Source organism: Mesocricetus auratus, unplaced genomic scaffold (assembly GCF_017639785.1).
Source record: "Mesocricetus auratus isolate SY011 unplaced genomic scaffold, BCM_Maur_2.0 Super-Scaffold_100010, whole genome shotgun sequence".
Lineage (NCBI taxonomy): Eukaryota > Metazoa > Chordata > Mammalia > Rodentia > Cricetidae > Mesocricetus > Mesocricetus auratus.
In genome coordinates this window covers 41072381-41099437 of record NW_024429194.1, presented here as the reverse complement: position 1 = coordinate 41099437, position 27057 = coordinate 41072381, and the positions used below count along the sequence as shown (strand labels likewise).

Here is a 27057-nt window from a genome sequence, read left to right as displayed (position 1 = left end):
CCTGGGGAGGTTTTATTTTGTTGTTGTTGTTGTTTCTTTGTTTTTGTAACAGCTAAAAGACCATACTGGATTTTATTTTGGAAGTCATCAGAGAGAAACAGACTGACTGTTACTACAAAGGAAATAGATGAAGCCATAAATCATGATTACCATCAATTTGAAGGACCCAGTTCTACCATAAATTGCCTATCTAGTCTGTAAGATGCCCCAGCTCCTATCTGAATTTCCTAGTTCTCTATTAACTTTTTAAATAATATCTCTTTAATATTCAATCTGTTATTGCTTTGTAGATTTCAATGACTTTAATTATTCTTTTTGCAGTTATTATTTACTTATCTGATTATTTTTATTTGTATGTATGTGTGGGGAGTGGGGCAAGGCACACATGTGATAGTCAGGGGACAAGTGTGGAAATCTGCTCTCTTCTCCCACTACGTGCAGTGCAGGGACAAAATGAAGGTCTTTAAACTTGGTGACACATACCTTTACCCACAAAGCCATCTTATCAGGCCCTGCAGTGATACTTTAAAAGATAAATTTATAATATATCAATATTTTTTAATTTAACATAAGAATTGAATTCCTAAAAACTATTTTTCAGAAAGCAAAAAAGTAAGACACAACACAGCTTGAATTCCAGACTGACCAAGTTTATTGATGTAATGTTTAAGAATGTTGTGGACCCAAGGAAATGATAGAGGTGGTGCTTGGACTTCAGATTATCAATATCTTATTTGTCTCCCCTTGAACAGTAGATGCCTGATTTGTATGTTATGAAAAACTCAAGGCTTATAGAAATTCAGGGAATCCTTCAGTCTAGAATGGTCCTGATTGCTTTGATCTTCTTGGACAGTTAGCCATGGGTGTTCTTGAGCTGACATGCTGGCCAGTCTTCCCAAATACTGTTCTGTAGGGGAAACAGAAGCAAGTTAGATGTTGATAGCATGTCTTTGGAAGGAATAGTCTGGAGGAAATGGTGAGCCAACACTCTCAAAACAAGCCACATCCTTGCTTTAAGAACCTAGTTGTCAACACTTGAATCTCAGCTATTACAATGTAGTTTGTTGCACCAGTATTGGTTAAAAGTTAATGTTATTCAAAGAACTTAGGACAGTGTTTTCAGTAGTGTTACATGCCAGCTAAATTGGTTAACTCTGGTTAGTTAAATTTCTACTGTTTAATTGCAGTAGAGTTTAAAAGACAGGTTTATAGGGTTTTGCTTGTACACTCATATATATATATATATATATATATATATGTATGTGTGTGTTATCTATTGTCTGAAGAAGACAGCATATTCTGGTTAATATAAATAACTTGCAATCAGGCGGCACTACTAATCACACCTATAGCATAAATGCAGAGAAGCTGTTATTTCTTTAAACAGAACATCAACCGAGCCTTACATGTTAAAGAGAGGGTAGGTGTATACCTTGAAAATTCCATTTAGACAGACATGATGTGCTTGACAAAAGCTGTTGGACAATATACACAGTTAAGAGTTAGAAAAGTCAAACTGAATTACAAAGAACTTGAGATTTGACTTTATTCTCCAGATGACTATCTGTCTCAGTGATATTATTAGAGGTTGTTCTACATAATATATTTATAGCAACAACCAAACAGGAATTGTTTATGGATAAAAGTTACTTTATAACAAAGGTCAATTGGTGTGGCTAGATGCCTTTATTTTCTCCTCTTCTCTTTCCTTTTCTCCTTGCCTGTCCTCTTTTTTGCTTATTTTTTTTCTTATCATTTTTCTAGATTTGGGCCATTGTAAATTTGTATTTTCATCAAAGCTATCAACATAGATTTATTGAAATGCGGCTGGTCTTTGGAAAGATAAAGTTTATTGGCAATATTGTAAATTTCAAATAATATACAGCTTTATGTTAAATATTTTCTTTGAGTGTATATTGCTTTCATTTCCTTTGTGTGAAACAGCTGGAAATAAACAACTGGTTGTTATGAGGTGGTATTCTCTATACCCCCTACCTGCTCCACCCCTCTCTGTGTGCAGAGCCCTTTCCTTCCTCTTTCCTTCCTCTCTCCTTCCTGGAGGGGCTCACTCTAGTATCGAGGCCAGGAGGCTCCTCTTTCAGGGAGGGGCTCACTCTATTATCTAGGCCAGGAGGCCCCTCTTTCTTCTGCTTCTTAGACCTACAAATGCATACCACCCTATGAAGTTGTTAGCTGATTTTCATGTAAACAAGACCACTAGCTAAAGAAAGAGGACTGAATTTGAGTAGCAGCCTTGTTGTAAATGCTTTGACCATCAATAGGTAGCTACATCTCTTTGGCCTCCGGTTTCTTGTCACGAATTTTTTACTAGTTAAGTACTTCAAAATCTGCTCAACTCTGGTGTTGTGTTACACTTAATTCTAATTTAAACCCTGTCTGTTCTTCAGGGTTATTGTGGAAAGGCTAAGAGAAAACATAAGGAAACAGATTAAACTGTAAGACTGCGTGGGAATCCAAAAAGCACTGGAATTAATCTGGCATATCTGTTTGGTTCCTCATACAAATATCTCAGGATTAGGCTATTTACTTAAAATAAATAAGATGCATCGATAAAGAAAGGGAGAATAAGTTAAAGTTGAAAAGGAATCTATCTCTGGGTGGTGGCAGCAGACACCTTTAATCCTTACACTCGGGAGGCAGAAGCAGGGGGATCTCTGGAGTTCAAGGCCAGCCTGGTCTACAGATCAAGTTCCAGTACAGCAAAGGCTACACAGAGAATTCCTGTCTAGAAACCCCGACACACACCCCAAAAAGAAAAGAAAAGTTATCTATCTTCAGTCAGGTATGAGTGAAGGCGCAGGCTGGCTGTACCTTCATAGTTGATGCAGCCGTTGGAGTCTTCCTGACCCGCCATCAAGGCTTCTACCTCTTCCTCCTTCATCTTCTCACCTGGTGAAACAAAACTCTCTCTGCATTAGAAATGAGATCACAGAAAAATTTCAAATCCCCATAATCAGCCATCAGGCATGGGCTTTTGAAATTATGATTGAACACTTGGAAGATGAATCCTTGCCCCTTCTTATTTCCCTGGCATTTAGGAGGGCTTCTGTTAACCTGGTTTTGGATGAATGGATGAAATAGTCATTATCCCTTATGCCCCATCTATAACCTGTGGGAAGCACAATGTTTTACTTACTCATTTCCATTGTGTTATTACTTCACGCTCCCCCACCCCAAACAGACTCAGCTGTCACAGTGGCCAATGGGAGGAGTCACAGACTTTTGACTGTTCTTTTTCATTTTTTTTCCTGGTAGTCTTTCCCCTGACTATTTTGATTTTGGCATGACTTGCCTGCCATGTTCTTCCCTGTGTGCACTCTCTCCTATTAAGTCTAATGAAATGTATACCCTTACCCAGAGTGGCAAGGACGTGGCGGAGTTCAGCACCCATGACGGTGCCATTGCCCTCCTTGTCAAAGACACGCAGCCCCTCAACAAAATCTTCATAGCTTCCCTGGTCCTTGTTGTTGGAGATGGCTTGCATCATGGGAAGAAACTGCTCAAACTCAATTTTCTTAGCATTCATCTCTGGAAGAAAATTGTAGTTTGTAGCATTAGTGGTCACCATAAGATACCACTCCTGAGTTACAAACCATATATGAATGTTCATAAAAATCTTCACGAAACTTAAGCTCCAGTTGATAAACTACTAACCTGGCTAAAAGTATGGTAACAGACAATAGCATGAGCCCTGCAGTCCCAGTGCTAAGCTTTGCTATCCTTTGCTCAACACAACAATGCAACAGTAAGCAACGTTGCTAACCACTTTATTTTTATTCATTGTTACTTTTTAAAGATAGGATCTTACTCATTCCTGTGTGGCCTCCAACTGGCCATGGAACTGTGAATGACATTGGCCTCTCAAGCCTCCAATTTCCACACTTTGAAAGTGCTGAGATTATAGCACTTTCCCCCAAATGTGGCTTACTTTTCTCTCTTTATTTTCCATGTATGCCTGTGAGCCCAAACGTATGTAGGTGTGCCTCACATTTGCTGGTGTCTGCAGAAGGCAAATGGGGTTTTAGATCCCTCAAAACTAAGGTTACTGGCTGTGCCACCTGATGTGGGTTCTGGGGACCTAACCCATTTCCTCTGAGAGAGTGGTAAACGCCTTCAGCTGCTGAGTCCTCTCGTTAGCCCCTTGGATCAACTCTTCTAATCTCTTTGCAGTTTTTGAAACAGAAGTACTGTACAGTGATGTGAGATTTAATGAACTCAATGCATGAAAAGCATGTTAAAATGCTTGGAACAAATTGATTGCTTAATATATTTTTCTAGTACTATGATTTACTGTATTCCACAAGTACCAGGGAAACAATATAAAAATTTCCACAATGATATAAACACAGTAAAACGTCACTGGATTTTAACTACGTATGGCACTATTCCTCAGCTTTTGTAGAGTTTTCAATTTTTTGAATTTGTAGGAATTTTAGAAAGAGGCTCACAAGGAAAGAGAAACCGTCAAATACTGGGTGACATCCCAACTCCTTTCTACTTCCAAGCCATAGATGCTAGGATTTTCTTCAGAATATCTGACGAGATAAATTTATTCACAAAAAGTGTAAAATAAACTGTGTGTGTGTTTGCGTGCATGCATGAATAGATGGCATTATATACTCCCCAAATAAAAATTTCCCTCCTCTTTCACAGAAGAAAAATCTAATACCCTGGGTAATGTTAGAATGAATAAGCACTTACCTAATAATTCCGTTAAAGAGTGATGTTTCAAGTGAGACATTGTCGTGTGAAAATAAGGCTAAAACTGCTTTCTCACACTCCTACCCACTCTACCCAGCTTTCTGCATGGTTTCATCAGCCATGTCTTCTGAGAAGATAGGTCAACTTATGTAAAGATAACTTTTAAATCTGGTCTCTCTCTCTCTCTCTCTCTCTCTCTCTCTCTCTCTCTCTCTCTCTCTCTCTCTCTCTCTCTCTCTCTCTCTCTCTCTCTCTCTCTCTCTCTCTCAAGTGAAAACCACCAGAACATTCTTAGTCATCAGGAGAAGTACAGGATCACTTGCTGGCCCCCATTCCCCCATCCATCCTGGTAAGGCAAAGACAAACAGCCCAAATTTCTACTTGAGAAACCTTCTGTTTTGTGTCTTGTCTTTTCTGTTTAGAGTCGTAATTTCCAATTGGTTGTTATACTTTGCCATGAGCCACTGGATTAAAATTTTCTTGTTCCAAACTAATGACTGAATTTCCACATGAAGTGAGCACGTTCTGTAATTTCCCCCTATGCACCACACTGATTCTTGTTCTAGGACTTACTTGGGAAGACAAAATGCAGGTTTTCTTGTAAGATTTTCAAGATCTATATCTATGTATCTATATATACGTAAAAACACAAATATATAACTATAGATAGACATATAAACTGGAAATAGAAAACAGTCATTAAGATGTAACCCAACCTATATTATTAAGATAGTTGAGTTCCTTTAAAGTGGTTACTGAAGCAAAGCCAAAGGAGATTGACTAAGGTCAGCATGTGTGTCTCAGTGGCTTCAGAAAACTTCAACTTTATTTTCATGGTTGTCTATTTTCATAGGTGTTATCTAGAAGGGTGACATTATGATTATTCATGGCTTTATACAAAGGGAGTATAGCTTTGGACTTAGCCATGGACTTAGCTAGGATGCTGAGCACACCAGTCTCATCATTCCATACCATTTCTCTCCTCTAGTGCAATGTTTTATCACACTTACTGGTCCCCAATGAAAGTTAGCTCAGTTTTCTTTTTAATTAAAAAATGCTGAGGCTTCCCAGTGATGAGAGGCATGCCAGTCACCATTAGGAGTAAACTGAGTCTACTGTGTGGGAGCCCCTCCCCAATTTCCACTGATCTTTGAGGAACCTACCTTCATTGCTAGGGTTCCCAAGAACCTTCTTGACCTCTGCATTGGTGGGATTTGTGCCCAGAGCCCGGAGGACGTCACCCACTTGACTTAAGGTGATCTTGCATTCCCCTGTTCTGTCAAACAGGAGAAATGCCTCCTTGAATTCTGCAAGAAACACAAGACATTCAGGCCCTGGTGGGTACTGCCTTTTTATTTCCTGAAACCTTCTAATTAACCCCAGGCCCTTCAAGGATTCAATTCAAACTCTTCTCTGTTTTATAATTTCTTCCAACCACTCAAATTATCACCATCTATCAAACTAGCACGGGAAAACCCTTTTGGTATTTCTGTGGAGAACTGTCCTAAAGCAGCATTTCTAGTTTTAAGCCACATTATTACTAATGTGTGAATTAATTTTTAATTATGGATATTGGAGCTCCCAGTGATACCAATTCATATTTCTTTCATCTGTGTGGGAATCAAGAGTCACTTAAAATATTCTGATGCCTTGAGAAAGCTTGAGAGCCTCCAAATCCTCCTTCAATTAATTGGCAATGTTAGTAAAATTTTAAGAAGCAAATTTCTTCAGCCTAGATACAGCAGAAGGGCCTAGGACCTTCCCCAAATGATGTGACAGATTTTGATGATCCCCTTGGGAGGCCTCACCCTCCCTGAGGAGTGGACAGGGGGTGGGATGAGGAGTTGATGGTGGTAATAGGAGGATGGGAGGGAGAGGGACCTGGGATCAGTATGTAAAATAAGACTGTTTTTAATTTAGATAAAATTAATTTTAAAATATTTAAAAAAGAAAGTAAATTTCCAGCTGGAGTTATTGTATGTGAGTTTAACCCAAACTTCTTAAGTTTGTAGAAAAATCTTTGGGGGCACAAATTTTATAGGTTGTCTTCTCAACTAGTTTCCTCCAGAAATTTCTTCTTCTTCTTCTTCTTCTTCTTCTTCTTCTTCTTCTTCTTCTTCTTCTTCTTCTTCTTCTTCTTCTTCTTCTTCTTCATTATTATTATTATCACTATCACCATTATTATTATTATTTAGGAAGTTAGACGTGTGAGGCAGCCTTGTAAGTTTTACAATGCCATTTAACTACCTGAATGTCGCACTCAAGGAGACTCCTACTATGATTGATTCAGAAGGGAAATATTTTTGGATCAATTGTTACTTTATCTTCAATACAATTCTGTTTTGGTCCCCAAATAATCCATATGACCAAATGTGTTTATAATTTAAGAACATGTTTTAAAAATTAACATTTAATGGAAATAATTACAGGTTCCCATGTAGTTGTAAGAAAATAAAGTAGAAAAATGCATTTTCTCCTTCATCTAGTTTTCTCCAATGTAACCCTCTACAGAGTTCTAACATGTTATTGACACTGGGTTGTTTGCATGGATAGACTGAGCTGTTTTTAGTCATGCCCACAGCTGTGTGTGTATAAAGAGTGTATGTATCTCTTCTGTCTTTTCTTACCACAACCACTCTGCCAGGTACTTTCTGTCCTATAATTCTGTTTTGATTGAACTGCTTCATCTTCACAATTATAACTATAATAATTTTGAAACATATAATGAAAAGACTGGAAAGAGGGCTAAAATATATTTAGGAATCTTTAAAGACATTTTAAAGGAAATACCTAGACTTAATTAAGTGACAAATTCTGGAAAACCTGTAAGTACTGATCGTGATTTACTGAAGTTAATCCCAATGACACTGGAACAATTGGTGAATAAACTCTCAGAACTGGAAATAGTTTTTTTTTTTAGGCTACCAGTGGTCTCCAATAAAATATGCTGTCTGGAAAGATTAGTCTGTCAATATCCTGATATCCTGTCTTATGATATTCTAGACCCTTTTAATATAAGATTACACTGAGTGCTATACACACATTTAGTCATAGGCCATGTTACCATTCTTATTTAAATCCTGTGCAATCTCACCATAATCTTCCCCAATCTGGGGGGGGGCAGTGCTCATGCCTTGTGGTTTCATGAGTCACATACTATTTTTTAATCTTTCTAAAGGTCACGTGGAACTGGACTCCTCTCACTACTAGTTTCAGCAGCTAGGCACAGTGCTCTGAGGACTCAGAGTCACTCGGCACAGAAGCTGGTGTAGGAATAGGACTTTTATGGCTGTAATGGGATCGCTCTGACATTATCTTTTGGTAACTTAAAGGTAGAGGCCAGAAAGCTAATTCTTTTAATCCTGGACTTTAACCCAAGGTTTAGTTCCTCCCTTCAAGGTTCCAGAACAGATCGGTGACCTCCTTCCTTGACTGGCTGTATTAACAACATTTTACTATAATCTCACATGTCCCTTGATTATGTCTTGTTTTTGGTCTTTGCTGAACCTTAAGAACAGAGTGGAGTTGTCTTCACAGACAGCAGTACAAGCAAGGCCTAGCAGTTTTTCCTATTTGACCTTTAAGAATGTATCATCTGACACTTTGCCCAGAAACACAAATATTCCAAAATATCTGGTGATAAAATTATTCTTCACCTGCCCTACAATGTTTGTTTTGAGGACTTAAATGTGGCCGATGAGCTTTAAACTACTGACTTTAACATTTATAATTTAAAAATTAATTAATGCTTAAGTAGCCCTATGTAGTTGGTGACCATGCTAACAGACAGCATGAGTCCTAAACCTTCAAAAATGCTCTAATTTTCTATGCTTTTCTCCCCTTTCCTTTAAGCCAAGTAGAATGCATGAGCAACATTCTTCATTCATCAAGCAAGGACACACATTCAAGTGGTCTTGATTTAGTCTGAAAGCACAGAATACCCATTTAGTTTAATTAGTTTACATTTTTTCTGACACAAAGAAAAAAAATAAAAACCTGGGCCAATGTGCCAAAGTTTACTCCATTTTGGGGCTAAAACCCATTTTCAATATTGGGTAATGGGTCTCACACTCAACACTAGGCACATTTGTGTCAGCAAGGGTTTTTGAATCTTGCATCATTTGGTCCAGCAATAGTTTGGCAGCCAAGGTGATGTTGTTGATCAGGAATTGCAGAGGCCTGAGAAGCAGGGGTTAATGATGTAGCTACATCACCAGTTAAAAGTATATTTAAACAAATTAGAATCATCGTTTCCTTGAAAACCAACCCCTCATAGTATATCTTTAAATGATCTTGAGTTAAATGTCATCCAATCATCTAAACTGTTTATATGAGACTATTATCTACAATATTAATACAAGTGAGCTTTAAGTACAATAAATAATCTTTTGTTTGAAATTGATACCCAGACAACATCATAACAAACATGATCCTGAAAGAGACTGAACAATGTAGGAGCCCTTAGGTTACTAATCACCCATAATTATTTGTATCTTATATATTGTAATATACTAAACATCATTATGAGCATTCATCTAACATATACCATCACATAACTAAACTGTTTCTGTCTCTCCTTTCTACAAATGCATTTACCTTAGTTCACTCACATATTATGATGATTTTGCCCCATAAAAACTTCCTCCCTATGCTTCCTAATCCAAAATCAAGCTTGTTTGAGAAATTGGGCCCTATTGAATCCAAAACACAAAGGAGAAAAAACGTTTTAGGGAAGCTATCTGGGGTCTCTTCAATCTTCAAAAAAAGTTTGAGACTTACTAATAGCATCTGTTCATGAAAAATCCGTCTAGTCCATTTGAAGTCATACAAGATTATGCTGCTATTACTATTCCTTTGGTCATTGAGGAAGAAAGGCCTATCATTTCTCCAGTTGTCTGTCCCACAGATCCTAACGAAGTGCTGGACTAGAATCCTTCTGTGTCTGTGAATTCCCTTCTAGTCCACAATTCCATGTTTCCACAGAAACCAGGCAGGTTTGACCATCAGAGCAGCTTTTATAATCAGTTTCATTTTTCAGATTGAACACTTCAGACTTATCAAATCTCTCCCTAGGGTTTTGATTAGTGAATTAGTTTTCTAAAACATATCATTTTGTGAGTGTATCATATGTGATCTTTTCTATTGTATCAAGTTCATCTTATTTAGAAATCAGTGGCTATACGAATTTATATTCTATTTTTTATTTCCTTAGATATTTGATCACTAACTATGAGCAAGGGCTTCAGTTATACATGTTTCTATTTAGAGTGATTGAAAGCAATTTATATTTAGAGGAGAAGCACCAGTGTGGATAATTAGGCAATACTTAGTTCATCCCAAGGGAGCTGGTTTTCTCACTTGCCATCCCTAGGAGTCTGCACATACAAATGGCTACAGCTTTTAAACTTACCCTCCTGTTGCTCCTTAGAGAACTCGATCTGTTAGAAAGAAATTAATCATAAAATATATTTTAACCAGAAAAGAGCGTCCAGATTTACAAGTATGTCCAGCTCACTCCCCGAGTGCTCTTCAAAATGAGCTGCAGGAGTCAACCCAGTTTTCTGAGCTCAGGCATGGCGTGGACACGAACAGTCTGGCCACAAAGGAGCATGCTATGGAGTTAAGTGACATTTTAGAGACAAGTAGAGAAGCTCAAATCACTTACCGGCAATCTGGTCAGCACTGAAGGACTGCAGTGGCAAGAGAGAGAGAAAGAAAGAACTTTCAAATGCATTGACAGAAAGATTGCTCTTTGCTCTGAAACCATTAGGAAACCACAGGAAGGGTGCGTGAGGGCAATTTTGAACCTATGTGCATAAAATCTATTGCAAGAAATAATTAGGAAGTCTTTTTTCAATATCTTAGTGATGCAAAGATATTAAAAATGTGAAGTTGAACACTTCCTAGAATGCCATAGTGACCTATATTTAGCTTATGCCTGATTAGACATACATTTAAAACTGCAAAAAAATGGTATATAAAAACCACCCCAAGCCTTTCTATTTAATTAACACACCTTGGTGCTAACATATGAAACTGAAGAATCAGATACAGTTTGCTTAATCTTAGCTGTTAGTTATCATTGGATTCTATTTTCAAGAATACTATTTCACTATCGTTGCACTTTTTTCCTTCTAAATTTAGATGACTCTTACGTGAAATAGCAAAAGCTGGTAAAGCACAACGTTCTGCGCAGGGGAGGAAGAGGCATTTTCCCCCCATCTGGTGCAATAGTTGGAACTAATTTCTTCTATCTTCACCATAGATCATTGAAACCAGTATTTGTTTCCAATATCCCTGTACTAAGTTCTCCCCTCCATTCTATTCCTGTCTTCTCAGTAAGCTCCGGTTGTCCAGCTGTATCCATCTATAAATGTTGTATCTTTTTCTTGGAGGACCCACCATGATGGAGTTCTGGGCTGCAACACAGTAGTGTGGCTGACGAGCAAGCTGAAGGCAGCTCCGGTCCCTGAGTGGAGCCTTCCTTCTCGGTGACTTCCTTTTATTTCTGGTCAAACTGACCTCATATCTAGCATCAGATTTCACAGGGCAGTTGCCACTCCTCCTGGAGGAGTTCTTTAACTTTCTTAGGGCAAAGAGAAAGAGGGACATGTGCCCTAGAGCTATTTTTAGGAACCCAGGATCTAGAAGAGAACAGCCCTAGCGAGACTGAAGCCTGTCAGTACTTTTATGGTCTTCCCCTCGGAGATGTTCTCTGCAGCCTCTTCCTTAAAGATGTTTCTTTGCTCATGGAAAACCTGAGATTCCTCTAGGGGTTGGGCTTCTGTTGGATAATTATGGACCTTGCAAGTGCCTAGTCAGCAAGTCTGGAGATTCTTGGGTGAAACTGGGTTGAGGTTTTAAATAGGAACTGGTATAGGAAGAATGCTCTCTAAAACTCCATCCCTTATGGTAAAGTTCTGAGGACTTGGAAAGGCTCTGTGTATTTCTTAGGATGCACCCATATGACTCTCTTGTCAGGGACCCAAATCTCCATCAAAGATTATGCTTTTGAAAGCAATATTCTCAGAGAAGTGATCTAAGCCTGAAGTGGTTTGGGATTCCACTTCCTAACTTTTCTCTTCATCTCCTGACATTAGGTTGGGGTGTGTCCCTCCTTTCCTGATTTCTCTATTATGGAGATTGACTGTGTATTTTTATTTTCTAAAATTCTTAGCAAGCCAGAAAACTGACACATCAATTTTGTTTCATTTTTATCTTTTGTTGCTACGTTCTTATTAAAACCAAGCTGCCCTGTCCAACACTTTGGGGCTCAGTCTGCAGACTGAGAATGAAATAACCTAAAGTAAGGCTCATGGAGTACAAAATAGTACCTCGACATTTTCTAGGTGTTTAGGGAAATTGGTCAGCAATGGGCTTTTACAGTAGCTTATCTGGAAATAGTGGAAGCTGGAATGGCTTTGTGGGAACAATGAATCTAGAGTGTTTGCTGGAATTCAGACACAATGGTTTTCGTTCTCTACACATTCAAGTAGCTCAAAGGAATGAGGTAGGTGTGAGATAATTGTGATGTCTACAACTGTCCTTAAGCAAAGTCTCCATAAAAATCATGACATGTGTTGCTGAGAAGATGGGTACTTTGAACTTACCCTCTTATTATTCCAGAAGAAATAAACAGCTGAATAAATGCCTCTTCTTCAAAATACATAATTGTGTGACTATATGAAAATATCTCAATGATACTATTTGTTCTGCATAATTATTAGATGCTAATTAAAATATTAATTAGATGCTAATAAAATATTTATCATATGCCAATCAAAATATTTAAAATATATAGCACTTTTGTCCCAAAGTGTACAAGTTGTGAAAAAAATCTTGTTAGGATCTTGAGTCTCTAATTGAAGAATGATAATTTTTAAGTTAGTAGTACCTAGGTAAACATGCCTTTATAAACAAACTGATATTTTAAAAGGTTATTTGGGAATAATAGTTAACAGAAAAATTAAACATGTTTTGAACCATTAAAATTAAAATGGAGAGTATGAAAATTGGAAATTTATAGTTTTTAATAATTGTATAATTTAGAATCTCATGAGTTTTTGTGTCTAAGTTAGAGTCATTATAGAACATACTTTTTATTCTCTTTCTCAGTTTTGTAATTGTATTTTTGTATTTGTTCTATTAAATTTGAATTTTCTAGTTATTATTATTATTATTGAGAACTAGTATTATACCTTTAGTGAAGCTAGTAACTATAAATATTACATTGAAGTATTCATAATGACTATTTTCATCTTTCACTTTTTTTTAGGTGGAAAAGTGTGCCCTTGCATGTGAAACATGATCAACTTGTATAAAAACTGTGGGTAAGCGGAAAGTCAGCACAACACTTGAATTTATGCTGTGAATAAGCAATTCGTGACCACCTAGATATCATATAAACATTTGTGTTACTATTAAAATAGAAGCTTTAGAATAGTAAGAAACTATTGAATTATTCCATCCTAGTTTTTCTCCATATCTTTATCATCTCCACAAAAAGTTTAGATTTTTCACCCACTGAAACTCAAAATATAAACTGAAACATATCAATTGATGCAAGAAAGAATAAACTATAACTATGAGAAATGCACTTCTTCTGTCCACTCTTAGAACCACACACTCGCTCTTGCTCTCCTCCTTGTTACAGTAGGAAAACCATCAGCTGTTTGAGCAAATGCTTGATCTGGTCACACAACCATTTAGTTTGGGCCTCAGTTTGAGAGCTCATCATCTGGTGTGTTCCAAAGGTTGGGTTTAAATCTTTTCTGTCTGGCATGCAACCCACTGTTTTCTCCTCTTTTCATATTAAACATGATTTTAGCCTTCATAATAACTTGTCTTCTTCAAAGACTGCATCCTTCCCTGTGGTGCACCTGGCTCCTTTTTCCCACTGCGAGCTAGTCTGCCTTCTTGCTTAATCTGCTGGGAAGCCCAGGCCAATGCTGAAGGCCCCCAGTTTGTTTCTGATGTAGACCTGGATGGATGTGTTTTAACACAGCATCTCTGTCTAGAGATGTCTCATACTTAGGGCCTTGTCTATCATAGCTCTATCAGGTACTTCTCCCCTATTAGATACTTGATAAATTTTCATTCAATTAAAGTCATTAGACTGTTGATACACTAAACTCCACAGTGCATTCAGGGTGGTATGGCCGTAGGCCCAAGTTCCTCTCTCAAACATAAGATTTTCCTCTAGAGTATTATATCCCCAGAGGACAGAAACTTATCTGTTCTTTTGAAAAGTTTACAATCCAGAGAAATTGTGTATATTATCTGCATCTTAAGCATCCAAACTGCCCAGAACATAGTAGGCATGCTCATTTAAAAAGTCTTTAATATTTGTATTTCTAGCGTTTTCCTGTAGACTTTATATGTATGCGTATGGTCCAGACTCCTAATTTACCAATCTTCAATTTCTTTTTAAAGGCATCGTTATTATTTTATCCTATGTCTGTACCTCACTTGGTTAGTAAAAGGCTACATTTCACATTGTTATAACTCATCCATTCATATTTGGTGTTGAGCTTAAGTAACTAGTAGTCTGTAAGACACCTGCTACAAAGAAGAATTTTTACTGCAGTGGTTACAGACTTTTTCACTTGAGAATAGTCTCTCAGATAGCAACCATGAAGTTTGGTTCACTGAAGAAAGATAAATTTTCTGGCATCTAGAAGGAATTTCTTTAAAGGAAAAAGTGTTACAATGTGGTTAAACAACATACAGAATCGATATATGTTAAATTTTAGTATCTCCAAATAAGAACTCTAAAGACAATGTGGGAAATGCATGGCATTGAATACTAAGGAGAATGTCCTAGGAAGGAGTATGGACTACGACGATCAGAGATCTTCCTATTTCAGGGGGTGAACAGGTGCCAGTGACTAGAGCTAAGAAAAGAAGTCGCTGTCACCAGAGTCAGTTTTCAGTCAAGACAGCATGGGTGGGTATTCTCTGCCTTCTTGCCTGGCAGAGAGATTAGAGGAGACATATATAAACCTTTAAGAAAAAATAATTAAACTAATTCCTCTTACACAGTTCTTAAAATCTACCATAAAAGGCCATTAGGAATAATATCTGAAACCCTTAGAATGCTGTGCTTTATAGTAAGTCACTTAAAGTCAAAGGAAAGAAATTTCTCTTATAATTCTGAGCCCAACAAAATGTATTTAGGATGCTTACTGAAAATATTATAAAAACAGGGGAAGTTAGAGCAATGAGGACATAGTGCCAATCTGGTCTCTGATAGAAGAGCTGTTAGATGATTACATTGAATTCATTGGTCTGAAATGAGTCTAACCATTTAAGGTTATGTTCATCAGGCTTGGACTGGTCATCTGAATTCTGTCACCTAAGCACAAACCCCATGCAATTACAAATAGCTCAGTTAAGATCTGTAGGAACCAGTAGTGACCTAAGTGAATTTCTTTCCTGCTTTTTCATAGTTAATGAATTTGAGAAATAAATTTAAAATTTATTGTGATCTGTACTTTTCCTTTGTACATTTTAATTTGTATGCAATTTCTTAAAAATTAAAAGAATGTGTTCTCGTTCCCTCACTTTTTGAGTTTTATAATGTAAACATTGTACATGCTAAGAAATTATAATTATGTGTTTCCCATTTGTCTGGGATAGAAGTTCCTATTTGGCACAGCTGTGATAAATAAATACTTATTATTCTTCTAGAGTCCTTGATGTGATACACAGAGAACTAGAATGCGGATCTTATTCTACCTGCTTGTCATGACAAAACCTGTGAACTTTGGTTTAAATAACATCTCTAGATTATTTTTCCTGAACACATGATTTCACTGGTTGCTGATAGGTCTATTATGTTTTGAATTTTCCTTCCTTTAGTTAGTAGGACATACCTCAACTTATGGAAAAGGATAGGGTATTTGAAAACTCAACTGATAATTACGTTGTAATCATTGCAATAAAGAAAAAATTATGGCTGGGCTGTGGTGGTGCACACCTTTAATCCCGCCCAGCGCTTTGGAGGCAGAGGCAGGTGGAGCTCTGTGAGTTCTAGACCAGCATGGTCTATAAAGCAAGTTCCAGGACAGGCTCCAAAGCTACACAGAGAAACCCTGTCTCAAAAGAAAAAACCGAAAAAAATTATGAAAATGTAATTTCATAGCAGCACATTAAGTTGATTGAATTTTTATGAACAGGAGATAATATACTTTTGGGTGCCTGGTATTTTAGAAACAGCTCATTTGCAAGGACAAAAAGAAAAACATCTGACTTAGGAGCTCTCCGTGGCCACTGTCCCAACTTTAAGTCAGTACTACTAATTTCTGACTAGCACAATTGGAATTATCACCCACATAATTTATAATTTAACAAGTACATTCTGAAGCCATTGATACTTTGATATTGTAGGTTTTGCCATCACGATTCTGTTTTGGGGTGAAAAAACAAACTGGAAATGTTGGTGAAGAAATGAAGTATATGACATCCTATTCTCATACAGAAGCGTTTCAGTCCGGAGAGAAGAAAGTACAACCTCAGCAGACTAAATATAATCCTTTCCACAATTTCCATGACTCAGACGGTGCTTAATGCTATGTAGTTATGGAATGACTTCTAAAGACAACTTGCCAGGGACTTCATTTGCAGTACTGAAATGTCAAGGGCTAAATTTGGCACTGTCACTTGGTGGTCTCCTGGTCTTACACAGATTTAATTATCTTTAAATGAAAAGCAGTGAACACATCTCTTCCTTTGCAAGCTGTGCTTTTACTTTGCAAAGACGTTGCCCAGTTACACACACTTTCAAATGTCACCATGGAGAGAGTTACAATATGCCCTTCAAGGTTTTTCACTCCTCTTCACCTGTTCTGTTCTCTCACAGTATAGACACGTAAAAGATGAAAGACATTATTGACCTCAACTCATAGACTCAAATAATTCTTGCTTTTTTTCCCCCTCTGAGGATATAGTTTTCACTCATTATTTTTAAAATTAGCGATTGGCTGTATGTATTTGTCTCATGCTTTTCCCCAATGATATTAAGGTTAGTATTTAAAAACATCATATCTGTGACATTTGCCATTTCTTTTTATTAATCTAAAGAATGCTAATTAAATTAGTCTGTTTATTTACAAGAAAATAGAAGTCTCTTCTCAGGAGATTAGGTAGATTTAAAGACTAGGTTTGATATGTCTGAGGGTTTATTAAGTAAGACAAAAAGCACAAATGTCTTAAAATTCAACATTTCATTGCACATGGAAGTATTTTTATGTCCATTTCTGTTTCTAGTTTTTACAGGGAGTTGGGACAAAGTGATTAAGACTCCTTTGACGTGCCTAAAATATCATCCTCTATCTGTAAAGTAGGATGTGTAACTCCCAACAACAGGTGTAAGGAAAACCAGAACACTTAGAACTGCCAAGGTCAAAGTCTTGGAGGAGCCGCCCTGCAGTGGGCCTCTCACTCCCCCTCCTGGCTGCATAGGACTGTGCAGTGTAACACAGAACAGCAGGCTCTCCATCCAGACCCTGTCCTGTTCTAAGAAGACAGCAGCTTAGTCTTTAGAAACCAGAGGTAACTGATGCTTCACATGCCTTTCTGGGGATTTACCCTGCTGGCTAAGTCTTAACCTTCACCACGTAACTAGTTATTTCATGATGGGCCTCATGTGGGCTCATTTCCTCCTTGGGAAAGGAGGATAAAGACAGTCTCCACAATGTTGAAAAAGCTAAATGTGAAAACAACCCAGGATAAATTCACAATATATGTTGGGTGCTATTATTACAGTGAGGTTTATCATTTTCAATCTTTTATGGAGCTAGATTCCAAACATTCCCAGAAATTCTTTGAATGGAATTTGGTTTATTTCAACCTTGTTCAAAATGAGAGAAAATTCAGATGACCCCAAGCAAGTTCTCATGTCTGAGCCCAAATAAACCTACATGTTGAACCTTGTGCACAATATGCAATATACAATGTATCTTCACTGACCATTCAACAATAGACATATATGTGTGGGAATGGCAGACATCCAATTTACTTGTTAATGGAACATTTAAGTTTTTCCAAGTCTGTGCTCAGTTACTGTTTGGAGATGGGTGTTTTTTTTGTAGAGTTTCTGTCAATGCATTCTTTACCACTACCAGTTTTGTAACATTACCTGCAGTATCCAGTCAGCATCTACCAGATTATGGTATGAACACATTGCAAATTAAAAGGTAAGCAACACTTTTTGAAATTTAATGAAGGTCTCTACTCACAGCAATCCTGTCTTACCAGCCAACATGCACCATGCAAATAAAAAAAGTTCACTTTCATATTGAAGCACTCTTAAAATCCAGGCACGTGGTTATCTCATTACTCATTTACTTTCACCATTTTGCTTAGTTACATCTAATATTCATTGCTTCATTTGCATCCACCATCATAATGGCGTGTTTTAATTCCTATAAATGTGACCCTGGGGGCAGTGTTATCCTAGGCTTGGGATTTGTTACTGGAAATACCAGCTCTCTAAGGCAAAGAGAGTTGAGAACAGTAACACTAATATTCAAATGTCAGTGAAACTTTACGAAAACCTCACTCACAGAAATGTTTACGGGTGTAGAACATTGGGTAGGCATTTGTTCTGAGACTCAAAGGCTTTGTCAGAACACCTGAAGAAGCATTCTAAATAGCTAACAAACCAGGAAAACAAATTGGAATAGCACATTAAAGCAAGCTAATAAAAATATCCAAGATTGTTCAGAGTTTATGGTGAGTTGTGTATGTATGTAGTTATTACATGTGGTGTGTTTTACAATGGACCATGGTTTTCATTGGGAAAAGTAATGATGAATGAATTTGATTATTGTTGTGTCCTTTGTATAATTAAACTTCAACATTACCCACAGTTTAAAGGATAGTTAGATTTCTAATCTTACAGGATTTATGATATAAATCCTATAATCCAATTAAGTTTGGTTCTTTATGCAGTTTTCAGAAAGTTAATGAATATGTATATAGATATGTTCATTTTCTCTGCTTGAAAAAAGTTTATAACTTACATGAGAAAATGAATCTAGAAACATCAAGTGATTAAAAGCATCATAATAGGAAATGTTATAATATACTTTCTAATTAGTCGTGCTACCTACTGGGATGAAATTAAATTTTACAAAGCTCCCAAGTTGCATCATATTCTCTGGCTTTGCTAAAACACTTCCAAATATGTGCTGATTTCAGATAGATGAAGGAAAATCACTGAAGGAACTGACATTCCTTTACACAAACGAGACGGCTTCACTTTCTTCCTTACTGTCCCCTTCCATTGAGAATGGTCCTTCTGAAGGAAACAAAAGGTTAATTCCCCTCTATTGCTTCAAGATTCATTGGACTTCTGTTTGTTTATTTGTCTTTCTCAAAGTATATTTTGTCTCTTGTTCCTCAATGAAAAACTGACACTGGAGTGAGTATGTTGCACTCACACAACTAACTCAGAGGACGCTCTTGGTTTCTCTTGCTCATACAACACTAATTTAATACAAGGACGGGAGGCTAGAGCAGTGTCACGATGCAGAGAAGTGTTCTGCTGGCTGGGACAAGTGATTGGCTTAATTTCTGTATTAAAAACGTATGTTAACAGAAGTTTATTCATTTACTCTTTGATACATGACTTCTCTGGGTAGAAAAATTAGAGCCAGTTTTCATTAGTGGGACACTTCTGGTTTTGGATTTGGTTTTTCTGTTTGTTTGTTTGTTTTGTCATCCTTGTCTCAGAAACAGGGGTGATGTTGTCTCATAAATCATAAGGAATGTGAAAAATAATGGCTTCAACATCGACTTATAGTTCTAATGCCATTAAAGAGTACAGCGCTAGAGAATCATGAAGGACAGTGGTGGCTGTAGTCACACTTGCATGCTGTAGTCAGTGTGCATTAAAAACATTAACTATGATGATTGCCTAAGATGAAAAATATGATTTTTTAAAAATTAACTATATGCATCTTGTCCTCAAAATTAAAAAAAACATTTTCAGAAGATCCAACATGCATTTTTCCTATGTTACATTAATAATGTTACATCCTATGATCAAGTTTTTTCAAATATAACTTCAGGTACAGATGAAGATTAAACATTTGTGATAACACACTTGCCCCTTTGGAACAATTTCATTTCCTATTATCTGGAATGTTATAAAAATTATGACTATATTGATTTCATATAAATCCATGTGAGATCTGATTCAATCTTATTTTAGGGATTTTTTTAAAGCTCCATGATTATATTAAGATAGTTAATGGAACATTTGTGTGCAAGTCAGCATCATAGCTTTCTTCTGCAGCATTATGCTTGAAACATCAGATATACTACACACAGAATCCTTGGCTTGGGTGGAACCGTCACCTCATAAGCACTTTGACTCTGGGCTTTTCCATATAAGGCTGGGTTCCTTAGCTGAAGATTTTCAACCCCTCACAAGGACCAATCTGACCTCAGTTAATGAGGAGAAGGTGCGCATCCGGTGCATCGCTGAGAGGTAACAGGGACATTCACTCGCTATTTTCCAAAGACACATAATCATTTCTGAAGCTGAAAACTTGGTTCACAGAAAAACATTCACACAAAAATCAACCTCATTCTCCTTAGTTCAAGATTAGTGTGTAAACATCTCAACACACCAACAGCTGCAAAAATGACAGGATATATAAACACATAATATATATTAGTTTCATTTAGAAGGAACTCTGAAATTCTGAATCAAATGCTATATATATATATATGTACATATATATATATGATAGTTATAGTCACTGAAGCACTTGAGTGCCTGATTTTCTGCACTGAAATCTCACCGAGTGCCGTATTAAATTTTATTAAGCAGAGTTGAAGAGGAAATTAACTGAATAGCAAAAAGAAATTTTTTTTCAGATGAAATGAAACAGCTGTCAAATAGATGGGTCCAAGACAACTGGGTTATCAGCTGTCTTCAACTTTCTGGAAATAAGCAGAGGCCAAAACTTTTTTTATGATGTAGTTTTAGAGAGTCAGGGATCCAATTTCCACGGAGATTTGATTTTAAAAGCACACTCTTTAAATATTTGTAAATGCAAAACCTTTAGATGAGCGTATTTCCCCCTAAACTGCACTTTGACACTTTAGGGGGAAATGGAAAACAGAATCAGCTGAGACTGAACAATGAGAAAGGAGCCAGCCTAAATCTTCCTTGTACCCAGTCACTGGAATCTTACGCTGCAGCCCACACTATTAAGTAAGCAGGGTTACTGGCCTCTAAAACACTGGTTTACTGAGTAATGCCACTCCTTTCGATGAAAAATATACCTCTTCACTCAAATTCCTTGAGCTCCTTGGTGTTGAAAGATGTTTCAGTGACCAAAACGATTCACCTGTTTAGTTACCTTAATAGCAGACAGGTCGATTTTTTCTTCTTTAGGTTTGGCTGGGGCGGGGGCCGGGGCCGGGGCTGGGGCTGGGGCAGCGGCAGCAGCAGGCTTCTTCACGTCTTTCTTTGGTGCCATTTTGATTAAAAGGATGGGCTAACAAAAGAAAGATCTATGTCCTCTAGAAGAACCTGTCCAAGTGACACTTGGAAGAGCAGAGGCGGCTTGCTTGACCCGCAGCCCAGCGTCTGGAGTTTGGACCCAGAGTGTTGAATGGTATAAGGGCATGCATATATATTTCACTTAGTGCCTAACAGAATCTAGACACACGCCGCTGGATTGGACGGTTCAGTCGTCCAGGGGGGTGGCATTCCGGCTCAGACTATAAATGGAATCTAAGGGTCAGGGCTTCCTCAAGTTTTTTGAACGCCTCTTTTTTTTTTTTCCCTCTCCACCTCCATATCTAAAGGAGACAAAGCCAGCCTTGGTTGGTTTGGTGACAGCAGATGGGCATACCTTTTTCTTGGTAGAATTACAGTTCTTTTGAAGCTGTAAATGTTTTTTTCCCCCCCATCTTAAGAAACTTTTCCGGATTCAATTTCAACTTGGAATTTTGGCAGAGGCCATCACCAACTTTCACCCAGCTTCCTCACAGCTCCTGCCCCGCCCTCCTTGGCCATGGTTTGCAAGAAAATGTTGGTCAGCAAAGAGCTCGCTGGTAATGTTTAAAAATAAAAAGCAGACGTATAAGGAGAGTCTATCAAGTCTTAAAGTGGTTTCCTTTCTAAGGAGTACAGTCCCTATCTCCATCTGTCTGTGTCTCTGCCCTAAGGAAAATGATTTTAAAATTATTTCCTATAGCTTCAATTTTTCTGTATAATTTAATGAAGAATGATAGCAAAATAGTATTTAGCCAAAGTATGCATTTAACCACTTGGCTTTCTAAAGGACATAAAATAGAATTATTTTTCACCTGAATCTTGCATCCATGTCAGAGGGACAAACAGATTTTTAGGGAAAGAAGTAAAGAAAAGGTCTTTAATTATCAATACTGTGCATTTAATTATCAATACTGGCAACTTGATACTTGCTATTTCTTATTTTTGTTCTTGGCTTCCAGTTTGCAAAGTTAGATTCATACTAAGTAATATATTAAAACCAAAACTGGGTATATTGGTATATATCCTTAATCCCAGTAAAGGGGAGGCAGGGGTAGGCAGATCTCTATAAGTTCAAGGCCAGTCTGGTCTACATAGTGAGTTCCAGGACAGCCTGAGCTACATAGTGAGACCCTGTCTCAAAAACAAACAAACAAAAAGACATTATGAAAACCAATGGATATAACTCTCTAAGTGACAAATTCTATCAGAGAGGGTGTTATAATTATATTATTGCCCAGTGTCATCTGCACTTTCGTTGCTTAACTTGTCTGACATTTAATTAATGAGTGTTTAAATTTTTTTATTATTGTAATTGTAATTGTTATTGTGTGTGTGTGTGTGTACAATGCACATTTGTGGGCATAGCTTGTATGTGGATGTCAGAGCACAACTCTGTGGAGCTGGCTGTCTTCTTCCACATTAATGTGGATTATGGGGATTGATCTCAGGTCATTGGGCTTGCACAATAAACACTAACCACCAAACAATCTCACTGGCCCTATAACTATCAGTTATCAGTAAAGCAAAACAGTAAGTAGAGATTTTTAAGAAACTTGCTCAGATACCCCATAAGAATCATTATGTATGGATACATATATGTGTGTATATACATTCTAATTGTTACATATAGTTGTGGTTAAAGACAGTAATTTGTTCTTGTCTAATGAAAGTCTTCCCCATCATTGTGGCAAGAGAGATTAAGACTCTTACAATATCAACAATTCACCTGTTAACAAATGATCTGACACTAATTGGTCTCCTTAACTCATGTATTAACTTGATCTACTGAATTATTTTGCTCAGAAAAAGCTTTCATTTACTTATTTATTTTTATCTTTCAGTGTTAACAATGCTTATACCTGCTACACATGCTTTCTACCACTGAACTACATTGCCAGCTCAGGACAAACACTTTTTAAATCATTCTAAATTTAATTATTTTTATTTTTAAAAAATATTTTAGATTTATTTATTTGTTATGTGTACAGCATCTGTCTGTATGCCTGCAGGCCAGAAGAGGGGACCAGATCTCATTATAGATGGTTGTGAGCCACCACATGGTTGCTGGGAATTGAACTCAGGACCTTTGGAAGAACAGCCAATGCTCTTAACCTCTGAGCCATCTCTCTAACCCCGAAATTATTTTTAACCAAACAACCAAAATCCATGTTTATGAACCAGATACGAAGTATTGCTTCCATATGTATCTATACTACGGAAATGGGCTAAACATATTTATTGCTTAAACTTTCATCACTTCATTATGGTGAAACATTCCTTCCTTTTTTTTAGTTTTGAGAGTTCTAAGCACACAGTAACTATCCATGGTTGTCATACTAGGTTCCCATACATTAGGGCTTCTGATATGGCTGTAACTCCAATATAATCCACTGCTCAAACTTCATTCATCCCCACCTCCCTTCTACTCTCCCCAGCCTCTGGTCACCTTCTCTGTGTGTCTCTCTGTGTCGGTTGTCTGTCTCTCTCTTTCTGTGTTAGGCTGGCATTGAAATTATAGTGATCCACTTGCTCAGATTCCAAAGTATTGGGCTGGTAATCATATACAACCACACCTAGTTTCATATGTGAGACTACTTACTACTCAGTGCTTGTTTTTGTTTGTTTGTGGTTTTTTGAGAGAGGGTTTCTCTGTGGCTTTGGAGGCTGTCCTGGAACTAGCTCTGTAGACCAGGCTGGTCTCGAACTCACAGAGATGTGCCTGCCTCTGCCTCCTGAGTGCTGGGATTAAAGGGGTGTGCCACCACCTGGCCTAATTATTCAACCTTATGTGTATGTGTGAGTGTGTTAGTTGTATGTAAAGGCACTATGTGCATACACTGACGCACATTTTAAATATAGAATACACTTGGTCTTTGTGAGATTTGCTTCTCTCCTTATTGGTTGTTAGAAGGTGAAACTTATACCCCAAACACAGAAGGAGACCTTATTTTCATATTAGGCAAATGTCTTGTGTTTGCTATATACCCAAGAACCTTTGTTTCCATATATGTGTATGCTGTCACACACACACACACACACACACAAATACATTATAGTAACACAAGGCACAGCTGGGCCATGATGAAGTCAAGTAGAAGTTTGTGCTCAAAACTTCCAAGGGAACCTACTAATGTAATGTGTTTTTCCTGAAGGAAACAACAAGACACATGGGAACCTCCTGAATTTTATTCTTAACTTTTGTTAATTTACCCCCAATAAATATTTCATTATATTTTTTAAAGAAAGTACAACAAATATGGAATAATTCAACCTAAAACTTAACAAAAAGAAAGGAAAGAGGGGGGAAGTAAGAAAGAAGTATATGGTTTCCTTCCTACTTGGCAATTTTTCTTTGTATATTTGATTAGGTATAATATGCACTTTAAAAACACCACTATTGAATCAATGGGTATGTCTGTCATTTAGGTATCATGAGTCTCATATGGCAGTGCTTGTGGAAGAATAATGTAGAGGACTTTAGAATTTATAATGCTGATTTAATTTAATGTGGCAACCAGAATTAAAGTGGAATTTCTCTATTGACCCACATATGGGGTTATGTGACACCAGCTTGTGAGGAGGGAAAGGGCAACAGCTGAGGATTCGTGTTCTTAGTGGCAGCTGATGACTGTCCAGATCTTCTAAGTGTTCCTTATGTGTAACTGTACCATTTGCTCTGGCAGTTTTTTTAGATGCTTACCAAAGCTCAGGGGAATGACAGAAGACAGCAAAGGCACTGTGGCTTACCTCGTGGTTAAGCTATGCCACATGCTAATCCGTTTCTTATGTGATTCAGATAAAATACCTGTTTAAAACTCTTGGTCCTAGAAACTCAAACAACCAGCATTCCCTTGTATTTCCCTGGCTTATACAACAGCCTTGAATACACAGCTACTGACAAGGCAACAGCTGGAACTTATCTCATACATACTGTTCAGTTGCTTTAAGCCTGGTGTATATTGGGGTATGCACCAGTAATGTGGTGTTATTACCAGGTAATAGTGGGTGAATAAATTGGAGCACTGGGGAGAAGATAAAAACGGGGCTCTGATAACACAGAGTTAGAAAGACTAGATTCGTATCACTAATAAAGCCAACTGTGAGTCCACCAAGGCTGCTAAGACAGCAGTCTTTTCTGGATGGCAGCCAGGATGGCAGACCATGCCCGACTGGAGGAGTTTGTGTGACCTCAGGGAGAGCATGTGCGGGGCCCCAAGCAGCAAAGAGCCTGGCAAATAAAGAAGGAGGTGGCCAAATGCTAGAAACTGAAGACCCAGGTGGGTCATGATGAAGTCAGAAGTTTGAACTCAAAACCCCCAAGTGTACGAGAGACTAGAGTATGGAAGAGGGCAGTTAGGGAGATGGTTTTTGATGACACCATCCACTGCTTCAGTGTCATGTTGGAGACGTGACTGATAAACCTGTGTTTTAACTAAAGGGAACACTGATTGGAAAGTACAGAGATGATGTCAAGCTTATCTGTGACCTAAAGGATCAGCAGCTGTCCCTTTTTATGACTTCACTATCCCCTTTCCTCCATATTTGGCATGAATAAACTGATTAACATTTATCACCAAACAGTTAAGATGTCTTGCTGGGTTAACCCGGCTATGACCCAAGGCCATAGTGGTGAAACATACCGGTGTAGTTTTGACATTGCTAGTCACTTTGACTCTCTCCTGATTCAGAATGCCCAAAGATCATGTGTGAGATCTTGGGTTCATGTCAGATAGGCAACTTTCCGGTCGATGTAAATGACCTTTGCATCTTAGGTAGAATGTTTGCCATCTGTGGTGTCCCTGGTAGCAAGTTGTGTACCATCTGCTCCTTGGTGGACAAGCTGGACAAGGTACCCTGGGAGAAAAGGAAATGTGAGGTGTTGAAAGAGCTGACATCTTTGGAGACTGTCTGGCAACATGCCCGGGTGTTCTGTTCTAGGACCCTAAACTGTCCCCAAACAAGTCGGCATTCAAGGGTTTGGAAGATCTAAAGCTGTTATTTGAGTATGGAATTGATGACCAAATCTTCTAACCTAAACCCTGTTAGAGGGTTGGACTGCATACTATACTGGGTTCATCAATGAAGCAGTGCTGCCACAGACCCCAACCCAGGCAAGGGAAGAACCTTTAGGTGTGGACAGTATGACCGTATAGCTGCTAGAGAATGTAGCAATGGGCCATCAGACATACTTGACCCCCAAGGATGCAAGATGCCCAGCACAGGGGTCAGCTTTGGAGTGGAGGTGGTCTTCTCCATTGTTGAACAAAGATTAGAGACTTTGGAGGAAACGGTAGAGACCACAGAGACGCAGGTGCTTCTGGCATCCTCACAGAAGAAGCTCCAGGAGGAGAGACTGAAGCTTTTCTCAGAGTTGTGGGATTTGGAGATCAAGGCTGAGCTTCTCTACAAGAAGAATCCAACCTTACTGAGCCAGCAGTGGTACTTTGGGGAAGTAGACATTTCACTAGTGGCCATCATTGGCCAGCAGGAGCTCAAAGGTGGTGTTGGGGTCAGGATGCTCTTAAATCAACAAGTAGCAGGGAAGAGGCGCATGTGGCAAAGGAAGACCTTGTAGAGGAGTCAGGAAGGAGAATAAGTCAGCTCCCCTGAATCTACTCAGCTGAGTGAACTAACAGGAAACAGGGCTGGTGTCATTTGAGCTAAAACAAGCTGCTTGCACACTTAGTTTGTGTATCCCTGTTCTAGCAGAAGACTGAGGGATGGTCAGAACAGAGGGTTTTTGTTTTGTTATAATTATCTTATTATTGGTAACCACTGTCAATAATAATAATAATAATGCCAAGGTCCTACACTGT

General features: G+C 38.0%; 1 protein-coding gene and 1 pseudogene across 3 annotated transcripts; one reads left to right on the top strand and one right to left on the bottom strand.

The window, feature by feature from the left end:
• Positions 1-634: 634 nt before the first annotated feature.
• Positions 635-21355, bottom strand: Myl1 (myosin light chain 1). Of its 3 annotated transcripts, none has more exons than XM_005070543.4 (7): positions 21099-21355; positions 10133-10160; positions 5886-6029; positions 3376-3549; positions 2833-2910; positions 1433-1475; positions 635-907 (listed from the first exon to the last, which is right to left on the bottom strand). In XM_005070543.4, exons 1-6 carry the CDS (start codon positions 21216-21218, stop codon positions 1447-1449), a joined length of 573 nt encoding a protein of 190 aa, XP_005070600.1. In that variant the 5' UTR covers positions 21219-21355; the 3' UTR covers positions 635-907; positions 1433-1446. The 3 variants fall into 3 exon arrangements, with proteins under 3 accessions (XP_005070600.1, XP_021083064.1, XP_005070601.2); XM_021227405.2 differs by lacking the exons at positions 10133-10160; positions 21099-21355 and adding exons at positions 10388-10412; positions 11125-11349 and having other exon boundaries at positions 1407-1475; XM_005070544.4 differs by lacking the exons at positions 10133-10160; positions 21099-21355 and adding exons at positions 10388-10412; positions 11125-11349.
• A 4037-nt stretch (positions 21356-25392) lies between these two features.
• LOC101836279 lies at positions 25393-26851 on the top strand (annotated as a pseudogene).
• The last annotated feature ends 206 nt before the right edge of the window (positions 26852-27057 follow it).